Raw genomic sequence first — 23,481 nt, 5'->3', positions numbered from 1 at the left:
AATGTAACACCTTGAAGCCCTCTGAGGCAACTGTTGTTGTGATACTGGGCTATACAAAAATAAATTGATTGATTGATTGATTGATTGATTGATTGATTGATCATTTAAAACCAAATTGCATTTACAGCTTTGGATATTATTTAGTCATAATACTGTCATAATAAATCTTTTTTTATTTTATTCTTTTTAATCTTATAACAGCTCATTGTGTGAAATGCAATATTGTGAAATCAATGAGAGACTAATATTTCTGGATTCCTTTGAACAGCTACAAGTGTTTTGAGCTGTACTAGAAACATTTTACTTTCCTCCACTTGGATCATAAATCCAGTCCATATAGGAAGATCTTCCTGAAATAGAGAAACAAGTAAAGATGTTTCTGTATTTCCTGATTGGATCCAAGCAAGAACAATGAGCCATGAAACCATCTGACTTCATAAACGGTGGACATGGTTTCACTGTTCTGGCCAATTGTGTGAAATTATCCTTCAGTTCAGTTTCTGTTTCTGTAGCACCGATTACAACAAAGTCATATTTTGGCATGTTTACAGAGAAGCTCCTGACAGGAAGGCAATGGTGGAAAGGGCAAATTACAAATGACTACTTCCTCTAGACGGGGAGGGAATAAACAAAGAAGTTGACATCAGACATCCATCTGTTCTCCTGTCTGCAGACTTGACTGTGGGTAAGTCAAAGATCAGAAATGTACATATGCTTTGACAATAGTCTACTACAATAACAAAAAAATAAACATAATTTAAAAAATAAAGGTTGCAAACAACATTTAAAACATTAGAGGGTTCTGAGTTCAATTCCCAATCTTTGCCTGTAAACATGTCAAATTACCATCGAGCAAGACACTGAACTCCAAAATGCAACCAACTGATGAACTGACTGTTGCATGGCAGCAGCCGCCATTGGTGAGCGTGTGATTTTTGTGTGTGTGAAATATTGTCATCAGCAGCTATTAATAATTATAATTTTACTTTTACTTTGATTTAATTGATAGTTTGGAATTGCATTATATCTGTTGTATTCTACTCTGTAAAGTGAAACACTTTAAAGAATTTCCCTCGAGAATTATTAATGTAATTCTTAATTAAGCGTCTACTATTCTTTTCTATTGCCCGGTCCAATATGGCGGACGCGTTGACGTTCTGCTCATCAGCGGCAGTCCGAATGCGCAATGCTTTGTGGGAGCTGTAGTTCTTGAACAAACCGGCAGTGGTAACTTCTCCCCGCTGTTGCCCCCGCAGCTGCTGTTGCCCCTCGCCACCGTTAAACGGGCTGCGTGTAGATGGCGGAGAGCAATGACTGAGGAGTTTGACGAGGACGTGGTCTTTGAGGTGAGCACCGCCGCCGCCGCCGCTAAACTTGTGCTTTGTCATCCCGCCCGGTAGACGTAGCCCCAGACGTGAGGCGGCGGGTCGGGGCTCCGCAGCTAGCTCACTTAGCTTCACTCTGCCCTGTTGCTGCTGCGCTCTGTCCGCCCCGAAAACAATCCCGCAGATTAGGCTGAGCGCCCGCTGCGCTCCTGCCAAGAGGCTTTGTTGGTCATGAGGAGGAGAGGCTGATCCGGGCCGCAGCGTTTAACATGGGGGTGCAGGGGGCAGACATTAGGGGAGGCGGGGGGGAAATATGGGGGTGGGGGGTATTTTGGGGGCAGGTCCACTGCGTGCTTCTGGAACATACTGAACATACATCTGGGACAAAATAATCCTGGAGTAACATCTGGGAATGACAGCAGGATCTTGGGGTAACATCTGGGCGTTGCATCATGATCCTGGGGTAACAACTGGATCGTGATCCTGGGGTAACATCTGGAGGGTGACAACATGATTCTGGGGTAACATCTGGATTGTGATCCTGGGGTAACATCTGGGAGTGAGAGCAGGATCTTGGGGTAACATCTGGAAGTGACATCATGATCTTGGGGTAACATCTGGATTGTGATCATGGGGTAACCCCACCCCCCCACCCCCCCACCAGTTCCTGTACAGATGTGTCTGGATTGTGTTTGGTTGAGATGTGGAGATGTTTCCTTCCCCTCTGCAGATGTGTGGATTAAGACAGAAAAGCTCAGATTGAGACAGTCTGTTTCATGTCGGTCGTCCTCTAAAGCACATCAAAGGTGGGATTAATCTGCTCACTCTGTGCTTCTTCTTTCTGTCTGAGGTGGGATCGTCTAGCAGTGCCCTGCATCTTTTACCATCTGTTTATATTCAAGAAACATCTTTTCTTTTTTTAATTCTTTACCACTGAAATACCACACCCAGGTGTGTCACTTCAATCCTTCAAAACTCCCAGTGTGCCATTTAGACATGACAAAAGGGGACATAGTCCACCTCATCAGTACGTGAAGGGTTGGTTTGACTCCAGGTCGGATCTGTTCTGGTGAGAGGTCAACGTTTCATGGTGTTGATCAACATAAGGAGTCACATGAACGGGGAATTTTCAGCATTTCTGCCGGAACAGATGCTGGCAGGCGGATTAAAGGAGCTTCTGTGTGCGGACTGGGCTGGAGCCGCAGCCGATCAGCCCATCGGTCACAGGTCGGCCTCGCCGGTCGCAGTCGGACCGGATCCAGATCCGTTCTGCCTCAAACTGGAGCCAGGAAGAGCGTCAGTCTCCTCTGCCTTCCTCGGTCCAGTTCAGCCATTCTAATGAACATTCTCCTGACTGGGTCGTCTTGTGGCTCACTGCGAGAGTTTACTGCAGTTTCCATGTTCTCCCTGGGCATTAATGGTTTTTTTCGCAGTTACTCTACTTTCTAGTGACCTTCTAGTTATTGTCTCCTATTTCATTGAGTTTGTGTTTTTTTTGTTTTTTTTTTGCAGAACTCTCCTCTTTTCCAGTACCTGCACGACTTAGGCCACACAGACTTCGAGGCATGTCCGACGGCGTCGCAGGACGACGAGTGTTGCGGCGAGGACGGAGACGTCGCGTCTCCGGGGGGAGATGGATGGAGGAGCTCGGTGAGTCTCCTTCTTCTGGCTCCGCCTCACGCCGCTCTCTGAGTTTTGGTTGTTGTGTTTTTTTTATCTCACTCGCTGTCAGGTTTTATCTGAATCGGCTCTCCAGTTAGAAGGAAACTTGGTTTTTCCTCACGGTCTGTTGTTTTCCTGCCGCGGCTCTAATTTTAGAAGCCATTACTCAGACCGCTCTGCTTCCTCTTACTCCGTACTCCACCCGTCATCTCTTCATCCACCTGTGATTCAGATCGGCGTGTGCGGGGAAGCTCGGCGTCACGTGGCCCCGCCCCTCCTCTCGGACGGGAAGCGGCGGCCGTGTCCGCCTCGCTCGGGAACTTTCCGTGTGTGTCACGCTTCCTCTGTCGTTTGGACGGGGACGGGGGATTCGGGTCGGCAGGAAAGGTTTCCGGACCGTCCTCCGCTGACCCCCTTTCCTGGAGGCCTGACGAAACCATGCAGTTCTCCCGTTGGTCCACTAGTTGGTGTTGCTTGTTTTGGCACCAGAGCCGTTCCTCTCCACAGCTGGTGTTCTGAAAGGATTCGAGGTCCTCAGAGTGAGGGTGGTGTTGGTGAGGAGTGTGTGTGCTCTCTGTTTCGGGGGAGTGTTTCCACACACATTCTGCTTATTGTGTTTGCCTGAAAGAGTGTGTCTCCGGGGAAACTGGGTTTTTAAAGCTGCAGTACCGACGTCTGACAGCAGGGACACTCTGGAGGGTGGAGGGGGTCCACTGCTGTCTAACCCCCCCCCCCCCCCCCGCGTGTCGTTTCCAGGGAGGACGCCTCTGGAGCCTGCTGGAGGCCGTGTGGAGGCGGAGTCCGATGCAGCGGACGGCGGCGTCTCGTAAGCTGGAGCAGCAGCTGGTAGGTGGAGCAGGACGCGGAGAGGTGTGGTCTGGAGGACGAGATGCATGTTGCGGTGTCACCGGCAGGACGGCGTGTTCGGCCAGTACTCGGTGCGCTGCATCCTGGACCAGGACGTCCTGCTGCAGGAGGACGTGGAGCTCATCGAGCTGCTGGATCCCGGCCTGCTCACCCTGGGCTCCTCGCCGTCTGGCTCGCACGGCCGGGCGAGCGCCCTGCCCAGACCCGGGCTCATCGCCCGGCCCTCCGTCTGGTAGGTAGTCCCGGGGAACTCAGACGGGGGACCGCGGGGCGGGACGGGCGTCTAACTCCCGGCTCTGCTCTCAGGGACGTGGCGGGCCTGGTGGGCCTGGCCGCGGCGCTGCTGGGGCTCTGCTCCGCCCCGGGGGGCCCGTGGCCGCTGGCCGCCGCCCCCTGGGCCCTGGCCCTGCTGGGCTGGCTGGGCCTGCGGGGGGTGGCGCTGTGGAGGCTGGGCCGCCTGCAGCGGGACGTCCACGCCCGCACGGCGCAGCTCCAGTCCCTGGTTCACAACGGCAAGACCCTGACCGGGTTGTCCCGCAAGGCGCTGCGCCTGGTGCAGGAGACCGAGGTCATCTCCAGAGGCTTCACCCTGTAAGTTAGCTCCGCCCACATGCACTTGCAGATTTATAGATTAGATTAGGCTCAGATGCTGCAGTCCATGGATCACAGTTAATCAACGGTCAACGAACTCCATGCCATAACGTTTAAATCACAGAATGAAATGTGTCTCAACTTCATGTTTTTAGATTTCTCTAGACGTACAACAAATACTTATGTATAATCACCGTAATGTTCCACTGATACTCCTGACTGAACTGTTAGCCTTTCCAGCTCAGACTAATCCTCCTCCTGAGTCCTGATCTAACGGTTGTCGTTCAGACAGTAGAAGTTTTAATGGGAGGTTCTGGGGTCTGGTTTGTCCTTCCTGCCTGTTGGCGCCTGATAACACCTGTTAATACCTGTTACTTCCTGTTAGTACCTGATCACACCTGTTAGCACCTGTTACTGCCTGTTAGCACTTGATAGCAACTGTTAGTGCCTATCAATGTCTTTCACCCCCGTTAGCCCCTGTTAGCTCCGCCTCCTGGCGTGCGTGTCGTCTGGTCGTCCGTGCCGTGCCGTTCAGTGTTGTGTGTGTGCCCCCCCGCCTCTCTGGGACGTCTCCACAGTTGTATCACATTTCACTTGTCAAGTTTGCTCGACAGGGTGTGTGCGGCCAGCTCCTTTAGCAGGGCGGGCCCGGCGGCGGTGCCGCGCGGCCAGCAGCTCATGGGACTGAGGAAGGCCCTGTACCGGGCGCTGCGCTCCGCCTTCCGGGCCTCGCGGCGGGCCACCTGTCACATGCTCAAGGCATATCCTTTACCAGGACGCTTTAGAGAGGCTCACATGTCAACAGGAGCTGATCTTCTGCCCTTAACTCCTCCAAACGTTCCCCCTGAACGCCGAGATCGACAACGTCACCAACTACGTGTCCGCCGTGCCGCTGAAGGAGCTGGGACTGGGCCTGGGAATCGAACACCTGGGAGACGAGCAGGCCCAGGAGCTGACGGACGACTACAGCCTGCCGGCCCTGAAGGTGAGACGGACGGAGAGCCATGAAGGGAACATGAGGGAGAGCCATATATAATAAGGAATACTTGTTGGGATCTGTCGTCCCAAATCAATCATAAATACTCCATCGTCTTGCCTCCACCCGTCCTCCACCCCTCAGGACGCTGACCTGCTGATTTGTGCTCCTGCAGATGTTGTTCCAGCTGTGGGTGGGGCAGAGCTCTGAATGTTTCCGTCGCCTGGCTCTCCTCCTGTCGCCTCAGCGGATGGAGGAGCAGGAGGACGCCGCCCCCAAAGCCTCCACCCCCTCCTCCTCGTCTCAGCAGCCTCCTGCTCCGCCGCCCCCGCTGCACCGCTCCATCGCCGCGGTGACCGAGCCCCTCCACCACGCCCTGGCCGCCTGCCTGGGCGAGGTGCAGCGCAGCTACGACTTCCACCGCCACTTCGAGACGCAGCCGAGGGCGGCGGGCGGCGACGGGGCGGGCCGGGCCCGGGAGAAGTGCCGCGAGCTCAACACGCTGCACACCTCCATCCGGAGCCTGCAGCTCCACCTCAAGGCCCTGCTCAGCGAGTGAGAGGCGCGCGCCGACCGACACGCGGCCGCGCGCGCCGTCACGCTCAGGCTGTGAATGTGTGTGGTGTCTCAGGATGATCATCCTGGAGGACGACCTGGAGAAGCTGATGGTGTCCAGGGAGCCGACGGAGCTGACGCCGGAGAGCTACCAGGACCTGAGCGACCGCCTGCACCACCTGCAGCCGCACATGCAGGCCAGCGCGGGCTGCTGGGAGGACACCGTCTGCCAGGTGGAGCGCATGCTGAGGCGGGCCGGCGCCTCCCCGGGTGAGTCCAGGCTCCGGGGGCGGGGGCCCGGCGGGGTCGGCGCTCCGCCCCCACTGCAGTGACTCCCCTCTCTCTGTGTCCGCAGGTGGAGCCGAGGGTCCGGAGCAGCGCGACCCGTCTCCACCCGACGTCCCGGCTCCGCCTCCGTCCTTCCCCCTGATCCTGGACAGAGACCCGGTTCCCGAGGAGCTGGTAAGCCCCGCCCCCCTCCTTCACCAAGGTGACCCGGACACGGCCTCCTCTCTTCATCCGCCCGTCTCTGCCGCAGGAGTGGGAGGCCTACGTGTCGGACTCGGACTCGGACGGCGGGGGCGGGGCGTCGTGGGCCGACTCGCTGTCCCCGGAGGAGCGGGAGCGGCAGCGCCGGGAGAGGGAGGAGTCCCGCCGCGTCCTGTCGGAGCTGAAGGCCGTCCTGGGCTTCCGGGCATCGGAGGGCGAGAGGATGAAGAGGAAGCAGCTGCTCTTCAACGACCAAGGTGAGGCGGCAGCGGTGGGGGGCGGGGCATCGGCGAGGGCGGGGCCTTGCTCTCGGATCACCTCGGTAACTCCAGCTGTTTCCTGTCCTCCTCCAGCTGCCGTCACTCCTTCGCTCCACCCAGACCCGGCGGACGGCTCGGCAGAACCCGGAGGAGGACGCCGCCTCTCAGAGGAGGGCGGGGCTATGACCGACCTCGAGCCCGACCCCGACCCCCCCGAGGACCCGGTGACCGAGTTCAGCTGCGGCGTGGAGGGCGGGGAGCAGGCGGGGGCGTGCGGCAGGGGCGGGGGCGGAGCGTCCGAGCTGCACCAGTACGACGGCGTCCCGGAGGACGGCGGCGGCGGCGAGGGGAGCCAGAACGGGCTGGACTGCTTCCTGAAGGCCCGGGCGCCCGCCGTCTCCCTGATGGACAGACTGACGGAGATCCACGGCGCCGAGACTCTCAGCTTCAGCTCCGCCCTCGCCGCGCAGGTCGCCGCTCGCTCGCACGCACTCGCCAAGATGGAGGAGCAGACGTTCGGGGACGAGGAAGAGGAGGAGGAGGAGGAAGAGGGTGCGGACGGGCGGAGCAATCAGGAAGCGTAGACTGATCAGCTCTTTGAAGCCAAAATGCTTGAAAGATTTTGGTTTCTTTGATCTTCACATCTGAAGCTTCACCTGCACGACGCAGCCTCTGGTTTGGTTTGGTTTGGTTTTCACGTCACGCCCGTTCACCGTCCGTCCCCGTCACTCCTGAACTCTTGCCGTTAAAACTCAGGTACCAGAACCACCGAGACCACCTTGACAGAACGTCCCAGAACCTGGACACCGCTCATCCGCGTTCACCCAGACTCGTCCAGAAGACGGTTCCATGATTGTAGTGACGACTTCCTGTCTGGAGGAAGATCCTCTAAAGTTCACTGGACTGTTTGTGTTCATTGAGAGGCGGGAACTGGGATCATTACCAGTTGAGCAGGTCTCATTTCCCAGTTCACGAGTCACATAAACGGTTTATTTCAGCTTCACTACATCGGAACTCATGACATTAGACACTTTCTGATTCTTCATCATGTCTCAGAGATAAAACATTCAACCCGTCAGGAGAGGAAGAGGAAGATGAGAGGAAGAACTGGTCTTTCAGTTTCATCGGAGATCCAGACGTGGATTAATAAAACCATTAGAGTCCATGTGTAGCCGTGTGAAGCGACGTGAGCCGTGGTCACTATGAGGCGACAGCAGCTTCATTTCAATCATTTTTAAAGAAATTCCTCCAGCAGGAGGGTCAAACTCTTCACTGCTTTGATTAAATTATACAGTTTTCTACCTGAGTTTATCAGATAAGAATTAAAATGATAGAATATTGAACTGCAAACAGCATATTTAAAGAATTTTGCAAGTATTTAAAGTTACAGCTGGAGAAGATTCTGCTCTTTATTGCCTTTAAATCCCAACAACTTGTTTACAGTGAGAAACATCTGGAAGTCTGTTCTAGAAGAAATCCTTCTTAAGAGGTTGAATGTGACGAATAAATAGAATAATGTGAAGGTTTAGCTGTGTTAGCAGTGTCACAGTGAATAAACACGGGGGGGCAGATCCTGTTTCATGTCCGTCCACCTGCACCGCCGCTCACCTGGGACTCAGCCCGGGCCTTCTACATGCGACGGGTTCAACCTCGGTCTCACTGAAGGTGGTGTTGGAGCCCACTGAGCGCACAAATCTGGACGTGCCGAAGTGTAAGAACACACTCACAACTCTCTTTACAGACGCACGAACACGAGAATGGCGCCTCACAGACAATCCCTGGTTTCTCTGTGTGTTTACAGCAGGACGGTCTGTGCCCGGTTCAACATGTTGTGATTTTAATGAACTGCTGTGATGATAAATAAATGAAAAAAAAAAAAAAAAAATCAGACAAAACTTCATGTTTCCTATGAAGCCTGACAGCCCTGATGTATCTCCCCCCAGCTCCCCACGTCTGCCTTGTCTTGACCCCGTCTTGCATTTTCCGGTGTGAAATAAAATCCCCTTCCAGAGTCTTGTGGAGTCTTTGCTCAGGTTTCGCCGGTCGGCTGGAGAAACGGGTTTGATCTGTAACCTGAAGCCTTCTCTCTGATTTTCTCTGTTGTCTGACCAACAACAGCTGCTGAGGCCCTTTTTCTCCACAGAGACGTGTTCGTCAGTAAAAACAGTGGAATTATATCACTGCACCATCAATAAGGTGGGCCGGCGCTTCATGGTTTCCAAATCTAACACTGGGCAGAGAAAATGAGGAACATCTCTTGTTGGAAAGAGCTCAACCAGGGCAACATACTTTAATTTCAAATGATTTAACAATCTGTACAACTTTAATTTTCCACACAAAAATAACGCATAATTACAGCACATATTGGCATTTTCTTTATGATTAAATTCTTCATGAACTTCCACTCAAATGCTGCTGTAACATCTACTCAATATTTACTGACAGGACTAAAATGCCCATTTCATCCAGAGCCATCATTTGGATTTAAAAATCGTCTCGCTTCAGTTATTCGTGAGTAAAATGATTTTGCCACCTTGTGGTTGATTCTGGAACTGCGATAACTGCTTGGTTCAGAAAATCACGGAGTCAGCAATGAATAAATGAGTCTGTTATTAAAGTTTTTTATGAAATAGAAGACACTTTTTCCCATTTATTCAGGCTGCAGACTGTGTTTTCCCCCCACTGTGGAGATGGTACAGCTGCTTTATATTATTTACAGTGATGACGCTCTCGGTACAAGTGTTTATTTCTACCTCAGGGTGAGACGCTGCACTCTACAGGATCTCTATTTCCCCTTTAAAAACATAAAACTGAGATGTAACACTCATCGGGATGTCTGTTCAATCCCTTTTTCCAACATCAGAGTGAGATGTCTCACTCTTCGGGATCTCTGTTGAAGCTACAGCTGATTCAGCATGTTTTACTCTGTGATGCCTTCAGTGAAGCTCAGATTTTCAACAACTAGTTAAAATTAATTAGGTTGTAGAAAACATTGCATACATGGAAGAGATATCTACTCATGAGAGGTTTGGATTTAATTTTGCAACAGGAAAGGTATTCAGCTTAGGACTAGTCTCCATGTTGAAAAAATAATGCTCTTAATGTCGTGACGCTTCCATAACACACGGATATATGCTACTCATTTTAAATAGAAGGCTAAAATTGAAAATAAAGACAGAAAAATACGTAAAATAGAGTTGGAAAAACAGAACAAACAGAAAATAAATACATACTTCCACGTGGTGGTAATTCCGAGTGTCTGTGAAGGCAGCATCGCGCTAAGCACTCCCACCATCCCGCGCGCTTCCTTTCCCCGCAGAGCCTGTGATGATGGCGGACGTGGTGACGGAGCGGGCCGCGGAGCAGACGGCGGCGGAGGACCGGGAGCTGAACGGCGAGGTGGGCGACGGGGAGGAGGCCGAGCCGGTGGAGGAGGCGGCCAAGAAGCGCAGGAAGAAGAAGAAGAAGAACAAGTCAGCAGCGGCAGGTAAGCGCCGCTCCGGCCGGCCGCTGTGCCCACTGCTAACAGCTAACACAGCTAACGTGAAGCTAACGACGCTGCGTCATTCAGCGCGTGCGGGCGACGTCACAACGCGGCGGCCTTCAAAGTAAAGGCGCGTGCGTTGACGTAATTACGTTTTATAGGCGTAATTATATTTAAAGTTATATGGTGGAGACAATTTATATTTTATAATTTCCTCAAGGATATTTTTATTGACTTTTTCCATAAATACATATATTATAATTTCATATAATAAATCAACATTTGCTCATGAATTAATCCATCGGTGTAGTTTGAGATGTTTCAGTTTCATTCACTCAAAATAGAAACAATCAGAGATATAGACTTAGACAATATTTCGCTGGATACGTAATAGCTTACCATTTTTTAATGTTTCACTCTGATTTAACCAACCGGAAAACTAAGCTTTGAAATGCTTTGAAAGTGTTTTTTTAACTCAGAAATTAGGCAGTTTTATTGAAATCCCAGCCAGAAATCTCTTAATTTGTTCAAGCAAGTCACGAATATTGAAATAAAAACTGTAAAATACAGAATCAATCAGGATTATGACTTAGACAGAAGATAACAGATAACGAATATAATTATTACCGTTTTGTTTGTAAGTTGGACATTTTTATATAGAGTATTCCATCAGATTTCTAGGATATGCATAAATATTCCACTAGCTTCAGTCTGCTTCTGTCCTTGATCTATTTGTAGTTTCTGTGTTGAGCTGTGACCAGAAATCAACCTTCACCCAGGCTTGTTTTTACTATGTCGTGCCAGCATGTGGGGAACTCTTATTGTGACAGTCGTACAGGAAGTGAGTGTGGTGCTGCGCTCTAACTGGGCGCTGATCCTCTCCTCCCATGCGGGTGGAGAGTAGAGTGAAGGAGCAGCTGCAGTGGGGCTGTCAGGCCTCCTGAACCTCCACCCGCAGTGGCACGTTGGAATAGTGTGTGTGTGTGTGTGGGGGGGGGTTCTGGAATCGAACCGCAGCGAACAGCTGCTCCTTCTCCTCACTGACAGTCCCGAACCGAGTTCTCCCCGTTTCATAATTCTGTCATTATGTAAGCAGGAGGAGAAGGAACTTTACAGGCTTTCACCTTCTTCCAGACTCAATTTATTTATCCTCAAATTCAGGAACCTTTCAGGTTGATCAGGAACATAAATGTCTTCGCACCCATTCAGTTGAGACAGTCAGTTGTTGCTTGCAGCGCGAAGTTATTTTGTAGCAGCTTTCTACCGTCATATGGTGACGTCTAGTGGTTACACCTGGTATTTACTGCTCTGTTAAACACGAACGGGACATCAGTCTCACCGTGTCAGTCGTTTCTGCCGCAGGCGCCGAGCCGGAGGCCGATGGCGTTGCCGCGGTGACCAAGCAGCTGGAGAAGCAGGCCATCGAGGAGAAGGAGAAGGAGGAGGACGGCGAGGAAGGTAACGGCCGGCGTCCTGCCCGCCGCCGGCACTGTGGAGCGGCAGTTTGGTAATGGCTTCTGCTCCACAGACGCAGACGACGGAGAAAACTCGACAGGGAAAAAGAAGAAGAAGAAAAAGAAGAAGAAAGGACGTAAGCTGGCCGTGGTCGAGTGTTTTTTCTCTGATGTGTCGTGACGTTGAGAGAGACGTTTGAGACGTTCCTCCTCTTTCCTCACAGCCAAGTCTCAGACCGACCCGCCGTCTGTCCCCATCTGCGAGCTGTACCCCAGCGGAGTGTTCCCCGTCGGACAGGAGTGTGAATACCCCACCACTCAGGATGGGTACGGCACACACACTCACTCACACACACACCGGGTGCTCCCATATGAACATTTTGACCCTGTGTGTGTGTGTGTGTGTGTTGCAGCCGCACGGCAGCGTGGCGCACGACCAGCGAGGAGAAGCGGGTGCTGGACAAAGCCAACGAGGAGGTGTGGAGCGACTTCAGACAGGCGGCCGAGGCGCACAGACAAGTCCGGCAGCACGTCCGCGGCTTCCTGAAGCCTGGCATGACCATGATCGAGATCTGGTGAGATGCTGCGGCCTGACAGAGCCGTTGAACTCTAATGGGTCGAACCGTCAGAAACAGACACACTGTTCTCCAGTTCACTTCCAGAACAATTCATTCACTTTACAGCTTATTCAATAATAATCAATAATGAAGATGTGGGAGCAGCTGTCTTTCTGTTGGTATATTTTTAGAATCAGTAATCAAATCAATAACAGCAGCGCCCCAGAGCTGACCAATTAGAAAATCAGAACGATAAATATCTGAGGAAAGGTAAATCTGATCTGATGCTTCAGTAGTTAATGTTGCAAAACGGTGAGGAGGCGGTGTTTCAGTAACGGCGCCGCTCTGTTGTTGTCGTCGCTCAGCGAGCGGCTGGAGGACTGCTCCAGGAAACTGATCAAGGAGGACGGGCTGAACGCCGGCCTGGCCTTCCCCACCGGCTGCTCGCTCAACCACTGCGCCGCCCACTACACCCCCAACGCCGGGGACACCACCGTCCTGCAGTACGACGACGTCTGCAAGATCGACTTCGGCACGCACATCAACGGTGAGGCCGGGGGGCTTGTAGAGGATCGGGGTTAACCTTCCGGGTGAAATAGGCTCCGCCCCCTCTGGATGGAGTGGCTGACGGAGCGAGTGGTGTTTCTGCAGGGCGGATCATTGACTGTGCCTTCACCGTCACCTTTAATCCAAAGTACGACAAGCTGCTGGAGGCCGTGAAGGACGCCACCAATACGGGAATCAAGGTGTACACACGTGTACACACACACGCGCACACACACACACTCACACTCACACTCACCTCCCGTCTCCCCTCAGAACGCTGGTATCGACGTGCGCCTGTGTGACGTGGGCGAGGCCATCCAGGAGGTGATGGAGTCCTACGAGGTGGAGCTGGATGGGAAGACGTACCAAGGTGACGCCGCTGATCACTGAGTCCTGTCGTATTCATTGATCCAGTTCAGATTGTTTCTATATCGTGGTCTGGAGATCGCCGGTTCTTTGCTGACGGAACCTGAACGCCGCTGATTGTTCTGTGCTCCAGTGAAGCCGATCCGGAACCTGAACGGACACTCGATCGGTCAGTACCGGATACACGCCGGGAAGACGGTGCCCATCGTGAAGGGCGGAGAGGCCACCAGGATGGAGGTGAGCAGCAGGGTCAGAGGTCAACATGGGCCAGTAGCTCCTGGACCTCGATCCTCAGCCCTGTGTTTGGTTTTTTGCCCCGCCCCCCCGCAGGAGGGTGAAGTCTACGCCATCGAGACGTTCGGCAGCACGGGGAAAGGCGTCGTCCACGACGACATGGAGTGCTCCCACTACATGAAGAACTTCGACGTGGGCCACGTACCCATCAGGTGAGCTACCTTTCCCCGAGCAGTCGTAGCCACTGAACCCCTGACCCCTGACCTCTGACCTCTGACCTCTGAACCCCTCCAGACTGCCCCGGGCCAAGCACCTCCTGAACGTGATCAACGAGAACTTTGGGACGCTGGCATTCTGCCGCCGCTGGCTGGACCGCCTGGGCGAGAGCAAGTACCTGATGGCCCTGAAGAACCTGTGCGACCTGGGCATCGTGGACCCCTACCCCCCCCTCTGCGACACCAAGGGCTGCTACACCGCTCAGTTCGAGCACACCATCCTGCTCCGGCCCACCTGCAAGGAGGTGGTGAGCCGGGGGGACGACTACTGACACCCCCGACCCCCGACCCCCTCCGCCCACCCTGCTACTGCAGCACCACCACGCCCCCGATGCTTCCCCCGGCCCCCCTAGATTCAGCCAGTCATGCTGCCTCCATGTTGGGGTGGAGTGGGTGGGGTGGGGTCTGTGGGGGGGCTCTGGTCCTGCTATTCTGGCTCCGGGTGGGACCTGTTGCACCGCACCCCCCCCCCCCCCCCCCCCCCCCATACCTGTGGCTGATCCGTGGACAGGCTGTGCTCGGTTTGGAACGCTCCCCAAATGTTTTTGTAAGAAAAAAAGAGGATTAAACTAATTTTGATCATTGAGGCTCGTCTCTCTGCTCAGTAAACGCTACGCTCCAGACCTGTTTCCAACACTCAGGTCACAAAACAAACCACTTTAATATTCAGCTCGTCTGTATTTCACAGGAGAGTAAGTTAATTTTTCCACTTTAGAGACATTTAAAACTACTGTTACGGGTTTAACTTCAAATCTGTGTAAATAAAATGTTTGAAGAGAGGCATGTTTTGAGTAATCAACACAATCAAAGCTGTTTTTCTTCCATCACATCAACCGAGTCGTTCAGTTCGTGAACTCAACATGTTGCACGAGCTGCTAACCAGCAGGTGAAAATTAAATGTGCATTGAATATAACGAAGTGACTTGTTTTAGATTTCCTGACTTTAAAAAAAAGTTTTCAGGCGTTTACTTGGTCGTTTCTGAGCGGAATTAGGAATTATTTGAATTTATATAGGAATAAAAAGTCCCGGATTGGTCTCAGCAAGGACTGAGACTTCGTTTGACAGCAGTAATTTAAAAACAAACGAAACGCTTCTCACCTCACCGGCTGCTTGTCGGATCCACGATGTGTCGCCCTCTGTGTGCGTGTGTGTGTGTGTGTGTGTGTGTGTGTGTGTGTGTGTGTGTGTGTGTGTGTGTGTGTGCCTGGACAGTAACACAGGTGTTTCTCATCGGCCAATCAGCGGTCTCGCTCACCACCTCCAGATTTAGTGAAGAAATCCAGAGATAAGAAGTTCTTCTGTCTTCATGAAAGGTAAAAATAACTGAAGTTATCAATGAGTTTCAGTTTCATTAATCAATAATTCACTTTCTAAACTGAGGTCAAAACTAAAGCCAAAATGATAAAAATGCTTTCAAGTTATTTGTGGAAGTTATTTTCTTATTCCAATATTTCAATTCATATCAAGAGCAAACTCCTTTATTTTATATATGAAAAATAGTTTATTTAAATAATTTACAGCAATAAGGACACCATTTACTTTTTTTTTGTCAGGAAGTAATCCAAGAACATCAAAATACAACTTAATTATGGCACAGTTGTCCCAAACATTCACTAAACTTGAACAGTATTCACGTTTGTATATTTACCATATCAACTATAAAAATAAAAATGTGTGAAGAGAGAAAAACCAGACAGATGCGTTTCGTAGAAAAATGAAAAAATATTCTCATTTATTGAGGTAATTTTCTCTAGAAAACAGCTTGAGGTAACAATTTGCATAGTATAACTTCCATAAATTCACACACACGTCAGAGGAGCGGGAATTGAACCGCTGACAGATAACCGTGAGAGCGGGGCGTCACACTGCTGCTGGTGCTCAGACGGAACACACACACACACACACGCATACATATACATAAAACACCTCTGAGAAATGATGGTAGAAAAATACATTCAGGCTCAAAATGCTGGTGAGAGAAAAAACTAGAAACTGGATCTGCTGGACGAGAAAAGGCCACTTCCTGTTTTACATTCTGGGGGGGCTGAGTTCGCTGGTCAACGAGTTTTTTTTTTCTCTCCATTTTCATGGTTCTGAGTCAATAAAAAAATAAAGTCTAACCGTTACTCCCACTCTGGTACGATTCACCCACACAAGCCAAGGAGAACCTACAGCGGCCGTGAAAGCTTGAAAATCCTGCAGTTTGTCTTGAAAACAGCCAGTTTGTGTTCTGAAGTCTGATTCACACACATTAACACTGATTTTCTTGTTTGTTTTTTTAAATCTAGCTTTATGTTTCCAGATGCTGTAATTTTAACTTTCAGGACTTTATATTGCAGTTATGAAATTAAATCGACATTATTTGTAAAGATCGGACAGGAATTAGAGCATGAAGCAGGAGAACCTCCAGCGCTTATGAACCTTCCTCAGAACAGAACAGCTTTTAAAAAAGCTTCAATCCATTTGGATTTTAAAATGTGAAATTAAAACCATCAGAATTGATCGAACATTTTCAGATTCTGCTTCAGTTTTTTCGATTCTCGTGACTTCTGAGATGAATTTAATGAAGAACAAACATCAAAAAACCTTTGAAATATTCCAGTTGATGTGGAATTGAAACTCAAATGGAGGTTCCTCAGAGAACCTACAGCAGACATGACCAACACGACGAGCGCTCCTGATTGCTCCCGACTCCTTTAGAATGCACCTTTAACCCGCCATCAGGGGGCGACGTTCAGGGCGCTAACCGTCTGGGTGTGTCACCTGTCTAAAGTGACTTTTCCAATCTGGTCTCCAATAAAGGGGCAAAGCGACCAGCGTGTGTGTTTGTGTGCACATGTTCCTTAGTGTTCCATCGTAGTAAAATCTGGATCTGTAAATGTCCTGCAGAGAAGCCACAATATGGGTCTTGGTCCCCTCAGTCCGGACTCGAAGGCTCGGCGATGGCGTGTTACGTTGTGGACCACTGCACGCCGTTACGGCACCACATCGTGCTCAGAATGACACACAAACGTAAACGCCGCGGCAGAATTTCTCCAGAACTACAACTGAGCCTGCAAGTCAAACTGAGGGCATAGCGAAACAAAAACAGATCAGGCGCGACGTTCTTCACCGTTGAACACTATTACAGTACTTCTTCGTTATGTAAACGACATGTAAACCTCCCAGATCGCACAATGTTGTTAATAAAAGATGTGTTTTTTTGGCCCTTAGTCTAGACTTGCAGGCTCAGTTCCGTAGTTCAGGAAGTCTCTGAGCACTACAGCACAGCCTCAAACCCACAGTAACATGGAAATGTCCCAAATCCCAACAGGGAGGCTTCTTCTTCTTCTTTTAAATAAATACACGTTTATTTAGCCCTCAGTCATGACTTGCAGGTTCACTTCTGTCAAGCAGTTCCTTCCTAATTCCTGTAATATTTTCTGAATCACTGAGCACGACTACAGTGTTACAGATACATAATAAACAACATTATTTAGATAAAGAGGCACAGTGTAGACTGGGAGGCACAAAGCTTGACAGGGGGGAGCCTGCCAGTCAAGGTCAAGGGCAAAAGAAATCTCTGTTTCAAATTTGTGTCACAAAATCCCCTGAACGTGACTGAAAGGAGACATTTACATGTCCTTGTAGGTGTGAACACACACCTAACAGATTACATATGGACAAAACTAATTAACACACACAGCTCACTGCAGACACACACAGCTCCCCATGCACGCACGCACGCACGCACACACACACATACACACACCTCATTTTGCTACTAAATCAGCCCCAGAACAGCAGTTACAATCGAGGAGCCTGTTTTCCTGTCCGTCTGTCATCTGCTGGCTGCTACTGAGACACATCTTGGTTGATACTCTTCTTATAAAATACAGCTGTACATAAATCACAAAACTTTCTCTCTGTTTGAAAATACCTACATATGAACACCATGTACAAGAATTTCTGAAGCACGGCCAGATTGGAAAACTTTTCCCTCTTGGGTTTTTTTCTTCTTCTTACTCGTTTATAAAAATAGACTAAAAAATAACATCTGGTGGGGATAGAAAAATACCCGCCCTCTTCAAAAAAAGAGGTGGAGAAGGTGCGCCTGTGGGGGGCGCTGTGCTGATATCGCCTGCAGGAGGAGGAGGAGGGGGATGGCTGGTCCTATAGCGGCCGGTCTTTGTCCTCCGTCACTCGCTGGGTGTAGAAGAGGATGTAGGCCTGAGCGCGACACACCTCCTCCACCGAGCACACATTCATCTTAGAGTCATTACAGTGAACCCAGAAGCCTGTGGAGGACGAGAGGAGGAGGAAGAGGAGGAAGAGGAGGAAGAGGAGGAGAGGAGGAGGAGAGAGCCGTCACGTGGATGAAGACAGGGAGAACACGGAGCACACCTCAGCACTGCCCCGTTCACTCCGCCACATGTCAACTGAATGAAAACGCCTCGTTTTTTTTTTAACTCCTTTGGTGTCCGTTGCCATGTCAACGGGCCCTAAAGCCAACAGTAAGATGACGAGACGATCTCAGACAGCGGTGGTTCTCAAACTACGGTCCGCGGCCCCCTCGGGGACGGGGAGAGACGTGAGAATGCCGTGACGCTTGCTTCCGATCACTCACCTCCTTCTGTGTTGTAGCAGTAGGAGGTGTAGTGGCCCGAGCCAAAGCCCTTCCCATGATGCATCACCACCGCGGACAGCTTGTACAGGAAGTGCTTGGGGCGCGGTGAGCCGGGGCTGCTGGGAGTGGAGCCGGGGACGCCGCTGGGCACCGGCTCCCGGCAGCAGTACGGCTCCATGTCCAGGAGCTGATCGAAGCTGACGTGGACCCCGATCTTCTCCCGGTGGTTCCTCCCAGACCACCTGAGGACCAGTCGCCACGTTACCTCCAAATATTCGGACGTTTGGAGCTTCGGCACAGAAACGGGCGTTTACCTGAAGCGTTTGAGGTGAAGCCGGAGGACCTGAGGCAGCTTGTGGACCATCAGTCGTTTCTGTGCCTGGGTCAAGATCACCGGTTTGGAGGACGTCCAGCGTCTGGCGGCTATATGGAGGAGCAGAGAGGAGAGGACATGAGGCCAGAGGGTCAATACAGAGGAAGCTCACTGAGACCAGAGAGTCTCCAACACACAGGCCACACCTCTTTCCCATCAGTCTCATTTTAAAGGTTCAGTGTGTTTTGCTGATGAGTATCTGCCGTGTTTGCGTCGTCCAGTATCAGGACTGAACTCACAGTTGCACTGGTCGCAGGCGTAGATGTTTCCCTCCAGAGCTTCGGTCTCGGTGAACTTGGCCAGCATCTCGGTCAGGTGGCAGGAGGCCTGAGCCGCCGACTCCCTGCTGTTGCTGTGGTAACGCTCGGGGAACTCCAGAGACAGGTCCCAGAAGGGCTCCACGGTGTTGGAGCGATGGTCGCAGGCCAGGCAGGTGACCTGGAGAGAGATTCTCCTGTTGAGCCTGAGCATGTGTCACAGTGTGTGTTTGTGTGTGTGCGCGCGTTACCTGGCTGAGCAGCTGGCCGTGGAAGATGGTGTTGACCACGCTGAGCACCTGCTTGATGAGTCTCTTCTGCGTCAGCGGCACGCTGGCGCCGGTGGTGTGCGTTCCGGTGCTCTCCAGCTCATGCTGCACCTTGTCCAGCAGCTCACACAGGAACTCCTGGGCATCCTGCTGGGCGTAGCCCCGGAACGCCGGGATCAGCTGCCACACCGAGTGCAGCATGGCGAACGGCGACACCAGCGCCCACTTGCCGGACCACATGACCTGGAACAGGGTGTGCAGCTCGTGGCAGAGCGAGATGTGCTTGGAGCTGGGCTCTTTGGGCTGGATCAGCTCCATGCTCTGGGCCCGAGACGCCCCGCCGCTCAGCCCCACCCCGGACCCGTACCCGGAGCTGGTCTGGAGCCCCTTCCTCTGGGCCAGGGGGGACCCCGTCAGCTGGCCGTGGACGGCGGACGCCAGCAGCTCCAGGGCCTGGGTCAGGTCCAGGCGCAGGAAACACTCCCTGAAGACGTGCAGGTGACTGAGCACCTGCAGGATGGAGTTCATGTAGCAGGTGTTCCCCAAGTTCCTCAGGCCCGTCACCCCGGGGGTGACCGTGGGACGCCGCTTGAACGGCGAGCCGCCCTGCTTGCTGCTCTGTTTGCGGCGGGAGGAGGTCTGGGCGGCTCGAGGGGCGCTGGAGCTGGTTTTGGGTTTTGATCTGGTGCTGGAGGAGCTGCTCCTGGTTTTGGGGGTGGGCTGAGTCTTTTTGGTCCGTACGGGCTTCTTGGTGCTGGCAGTGGCGTCACTTCGAGTCCTGGGTGTGCGGGCGTGAGACGGAGGGGGAGGAGGTTTCGTCTTGCTGCGAGTCCTGTTCTTAAAGATGGGAGGTGTGGTCGCAGCGCTCGCCACTCTCTGGCTTTTCCGGCGTATGCGCTTGCTCTTCCTGACGGGAGCGTTCTCCAGCTCCTCCTGTAGCTGCCTCTTGAGAGCACGCCTCCTCTCCCGGGCCTCCCTTTTCTGCTCCTCCTCCTCCCTCTTTCTCTCCTCCTCCACCCTCTTCCTCCCACATTCGGTCAGACCGAACCAAAAGCGAAATACACGTCCCATAAGCGCCCGGCGGCGGTGCCAGAGGGCAGTAAACATCCGGTCCTCATCCCTCAGCTGCAGCTCGCGGGCGACGCACGGTACCAGGGCGTCCGGCGCCGCGCCCACGGAGCGCAGCGTGCGCCCGCTGCGGGTGGTCACCTCATAGTGCTGACTCTGGATGGCGCTGAGCGTGCTGCGGAGCAGCTTGAGGTCTCCGGTGGCGTTGTCATTCAGAACGTAGTCGTCGCACAAGTAACAAAACACGTAGAGTTCGTTGACCTCTATGGCCAGTGGGTGGCGCTGCTGCTGGAAGTGCTGCAGGGCGTGCTCCTCGATGTAGCGTCCGCACGCGACGTGGGCGCAGCCCAGGCAGGCCCAGACGGACTCGGTGGTGTTGCAGTCGACGCAGTGCCACTTCTGGGGGTTGAGGATGGAGTGGTCGGGGGCGAGCCGCAGCCGGCCCACATGCTTACACCTGTCCATTACACACACCCGACACACCGTGCCGGGCGATCACCAACTGTCTATCTGTGCGAGTCAGTGTGTCTCTCTGTGTGTGTGTGTGTGGGAACCTTTCACATGGGCTTCATATCACCATGGAAACCATGGTGAGTGGAGAAACGGTACCCTCCCAGGGCATGATGATGTTTTCTATAGGGGGAAAACAACAAAATGTCAAATGCAAATCAAAACAGAGACACTTCCTCAATGGATTAAAATGGAAGAACTCTGAATAAAGAAGTGACATTAACATTTTTGCTTAGTTTGATTATTTTTGGACTGCGTCAAAGTGTGTTCTGAGTCCAACACCGTGCTTTCATTTTGGAGGGAAACTAACTTTTTTCAGGTGCAGTGAGAAACGTACCGCGTTGCTGAAACATTTTATCTGTAACTAATCAAATTGTTTAAGAAAGTTCTTCCTGACTCCTCTGTTGTCTTCAATGTCACTGAAGGTCAGCACGTCAACTTACAAAACACAAAATGGCAAATCTTCACAAAAAACTCCTCGACTGTGCCACAACCTTGACTCAAGGTCAAAACTCCCATCATGAAAATAATCAACATTTAGATATTTAACTACCAATAAACTGATGGCAGACACGAGCTGGAAGAGCAATTTAACACAGAACCTTTAACTACACTTCGTCTTTTTCACACTCAAATGACAGATGTATGATTTAGGAAATGTGTGAGGATCACCTCAACTCACTCTTTCAAGAGAAAACACATTAAACCACACAACAAAACTATCACTTGGCCTCTTTCTGCCTGTTTTACAATCAGCTGAGACCAAACTCCAGGTGTGCAGACTTTAGCTTTTTCCACAGAAAGAGTCAAACACCTGGCAGATAAACATGAGCACAGCGACAGCTGACATCCGCTTTAGAGAAACAGAGTGGTAGTTAAAGGTATAGTGGACGATTTTCTCAGAAGTCGAAGCCAAACATATGTTACTGGTTTTTTGAAAAACACACCATCCTATCTCTGCACTACTGCTCCTACCGAGGAAACGCCTATCAATTGCCGCAAGCATTTCTCCAGCGTGATTGACATGTTGGAGGACCAATAGTTGAGATTCGAATCACGCAATTCATTGGCTAAAAACATCATCCACTATACCTTTAACTAAACACAAACCCCATCTAAAAACAGTAACTAAGGATGAAAAACACACTGGGTCCCATGATGGAAACAACAGAGACGGAAGATCTTCAGAAGCTGCAGGGTTCGACTTGTAAATATCAGATTTATTTTTGTCAGAAGGACTCACAGCTAACAATCATTCTCTGGATTTGTCTCCAGGATCAGGAGAGCACCCCAGCTAAGAAAAGAGTTGTCAGAGCCCCCCCACCGAGGTCAAAAAAGCAAGATTATCCAACAAAAGAGTCCTGAGCCTGCAAAGCGAACATTGTTTGTCTGGTACAGGAGCCCATTTGAGAGGGGAAGTGAAGGAGCAACAGAAGGTGTTTGATAGAGGTGAAGATTTGCAAGACTTGCCAAGACTGGCAGCTTCATGGCGGTCATTCAGCTGGTATAAAAACATTGAAATCACATTTGCACCACTCCACTGACATCATGACAGGCGAACGAAGGTAAACACCTGACTCCACTGCGGCTGTGGTGGTCCCTCACTCTCCGGTAGCCACTCCTCAAGTAACCAAGCAAATCCACGAGCTTCTATTCTCTGAGACACATCTCAGGAAAACTTTCTCATTCTGAACAGCACCGTCCAGCTGCCAAAAGTGACTGAGCAAAACAACCTCTGTGTGTAAAATGGCATGTGCGAACAACAGAGGGTCCATGCAGCCCATGAGCTGTTTAAACATGGCGGGCTGGTCGAGGTACGATCGTCACTGACCAATCCGCAGACGGCAGCGTTGTCCTTATGGAGCCTGTACCGATGTGCTGGGTCCCTCAGCGGGAGGGATCTGAAAAATGGTGAAGTTCTTTGCATGTCTATCCACAGTTTCAGCCAGTGGAAACACACGGTCGCCCGTACCGTACTAGCACGTACGGCGCAGAAGGAACGAGAATGAACAGGGCATGAAACAGATGTGAGCGGACTGGACTCGGACAGATGTGAGCAGATGTGTGAACTCCGTGCAGAGTTCCTGCAGCCTCTGAAGTTTCCTCCTGTGAAGTGAGCGCGCTCTGCCTGCCGTCTGCCTGGCTTATCCTTGTTGTCTTCCAGCTCTCGGGAAAACAAACTCCGCTCAGTCTCAGGCAAAATGTGAGAAAATCGGCTCCGACTCACACAAACAGCCCGGCAGAGAGAAAGACAGCACCAGAACAACACTAGTGTTTACCAAAAGAGTTCTACTTCAAAGTATCTCGGCTAACGTTAGCCGGCTGTAGCTTACCTGCTGTTATTGAGGAGCTGCTGCTATAAAACAACCACTACACAAAACCGCCCTTCAAACCACACAAACCAGTCATATAAAACAACTTAAAATGCACACAAACTCCTCTTAAACACGCCCCGGTTGTACGACCACGACGCGCTTTACAGTGTTCCTAAGAGATTAGTGATGCTAGTGTTAGCATGCTAATTAGCACGCTAGGCTAGCAGCGATAATCCCTCAAAGTTTAAGTATCGCCTCGGAGGTGGGCTTCCTCACGGAGCCACCGGGCGGGTTTCATCCGGGACCGGCGGCCCGGAGGCTGCGCGGTGCCAGCCGGCCTGTAAACTGGTGATATCTGATTAAAAAGCGGGTACCTCTCCTCCCCTTCACGGTAGCTCCTCCGGCTTTACAGTCACCGCCATCTTGTCATCCTGTCGCGTG

General features: G+C 51.5%; 3 protein-coding genes across 5 annotated transcripts; 2 read left to right on the top strand and 1 right to left on the bottom strand.

Moving 5' to 3' along the window:
- The first annotated feature begins 1,214 nt into the window (after positions 1-1,214).
- On the top strand, positions 1,215-8,650 carry vezt (vezatin, adherens junctions transmembrane protein). 3 transcript variants are annotated; one of them, XM_030113848.1, is made up of 12 exons: positions 1,215-1,346; positions 2,838-2,975; positions 3,744-3,833; positions 3,902-4,086; positions 4,161-4,445; positions 5,060-5,206; positions 5,283-5,430; positions 5,597-5,976; positions 6,053-6,246; positions 6,332-6,438; positions 6,515-6,722; positions 6,819-8,650. In XM_030113848.1, exons 1-12 carry the CDS (start codon positions 1,311-1,313, stop codon positions 7,307-7,309), a joined length of 2,409 nt encoding a protein of 802 aa, XP_029969708.1. In that variant the 5' UTR covers positions 1,215-1,310; the 3' UTR covers positions 7,310-8,650. The 3 variants fall into 3 exon arrangements, with proteins under 3 accessions (XP_029969708.1, XP_029969706.1, XP_029969709.1); XM_030113846.1 differs by having other exon boundaries at positions 5,048-5,206; XM_030113849.1 differs by lacking the exons at positions 1,215-1,346; positions 2,838-2,975 and adding an exon at positions 3,053-3,541 and having other exon boundaries at positions 5,048-5,206.
- A 1,368-nt stretch (positions 8,651-10,018) lies between these two features.
- Positions 10,019-14,228, top strand: LOC115404507 (methionine aminopeptidase 2-like). Its single transcript, XM_030113863.1, has 11 exons — positions 10,019-10,212; positions 11,572-11,667; positions 11,738-11,800; positions 11,888-11,990; positions 12,077-12,238; positions 12,586-12,767; positions 12,872-12,966; positions 13,040-13,136; positions 13,266-13,369; positions 13,463-13,578; positions 13,661-14,228. Exons 1-11 carry the CDS (start codon positions 10,053-10,055, stop codon positions 13,911-13,913), a joined length of 1,431 nt encoding a protein of 476 aa, XP_029969723.1. The 5' UTR covers positions 10,019-10,052; the 3' UTR covers positions 13,914-14,228.
- An 897-nt stretch (positions 14,229-15,125) lies between these two features.
- usp44 (ubiquitin specific peptidase 44) lies at positions 15,126-23,481 on the bottom strand. The gene is made up of 6 exons (XM_030113850.1): positions 23,415-23,481; positions 19,130-20,848; positions 18,861-19,059; positions 18,563-18,671; positions 18,249-18,490; positions 15,126-17,919 (listed from the first exon to the last, which is right to left on the bottom strand). The coding sequence occupies exons 2-6, from the start codon at positions 20,678-20,680 to the stop codon at positions 17,795-17,797; spliced, it is 2,226 nt and encodes a 741-aa protein (XP_029969710.1). The 5' UTR covers positions 20,681-20,848; positions 23,415-23,481; the 3' UTR covers positions 15,126-17,794.

Source organism: Salarias fasciatus, chromosome 17 (assembly GCF_902148845.1).
Source record: "Salarias fasciatus chromosome 17, fSalaFa1.1, whole genome shotgun sequence".
In the NCBI taxonomy this organism is placed as follows: domain Eukaryota; kingdom Metazoa; phylum Chordata; class Actinopteri; order Blenniiformes; family Blenniidae; genus Salarias; species Salarias fasciatus.
The sequence above is the reverse complement of the archived record's forward strand: the minus strand, read 5'-3'. Positions and strand labels throughout refer to the sequence as shown.

Excerpts from the sequence above, each read along its gene's own strand:
- vezt (XM_030113846.1), top strand. The coding sequence starts at position 1,311 with ATGACTGAGGAGTTTGACGAGGACGTGGTCTTTGAG. Across the intron at positions 3,834-3,901 it reads GTAAGCTGGAGCAGCAGCTG|GACGGCGTGTTCGGCCAGTA; the intron begins GTAGGTGGAGCA and ends TGTCACCGGCAG. Across the intron at positions 5,977-6,052 it reads CTCAAGGCCCTGCTCAGCGA|GATGATCATCCTGGAGGACG; the intron begins GTGAGAGGCGCG and ends GTGGTGTCTCAG.
- LOC115404507 (XM_030113863.1), top strand. The coding sequence starts at position 10,053 with ATGATGGCGGACGTGGTGACGGAGCGGGCCGCGGAGCAGACGGCGGCG. Across the intron at positions 11,991-12,076 it reads TACCCCACCACTCAGGATGG|CCGCACGGCAGCGTGGCGCA; the intron begins GTACGGCACACA and ends TGTGTGTTGCAG. Across the intron at positions 13,370-13,462 it reads GAGAGGCCACCAGGATGGAG|GAGGGTGAAGTCTACGCCAT; the intron begins GTGAGCAGCAGG and ends GCCCCCCCGCAG.
- usp44 (XM_030113850.1), bottom strand. The coding sequence starts at position 20,680 with ATGGACAGGTGTAAGCATGTGGGCCGGCTGCGGCTCGCCCCCGACCAC. Across the intron at positions 18,672-18,860 it reads CGCCTGCGACCAGTGCAACT|CCGCCAGACGCTGGACGTCC; the intron begins GTGAGTTCAGTC and ends TCCTCCATATAG. Across the intron at positions 18,491-18,562 it reads CTTCACCTCAAACGCTTCAG|GTGGTCTGGGAGGAACCACC; the intron begins GTAAACGCCCGT and ends ACTGGTCCTCAG.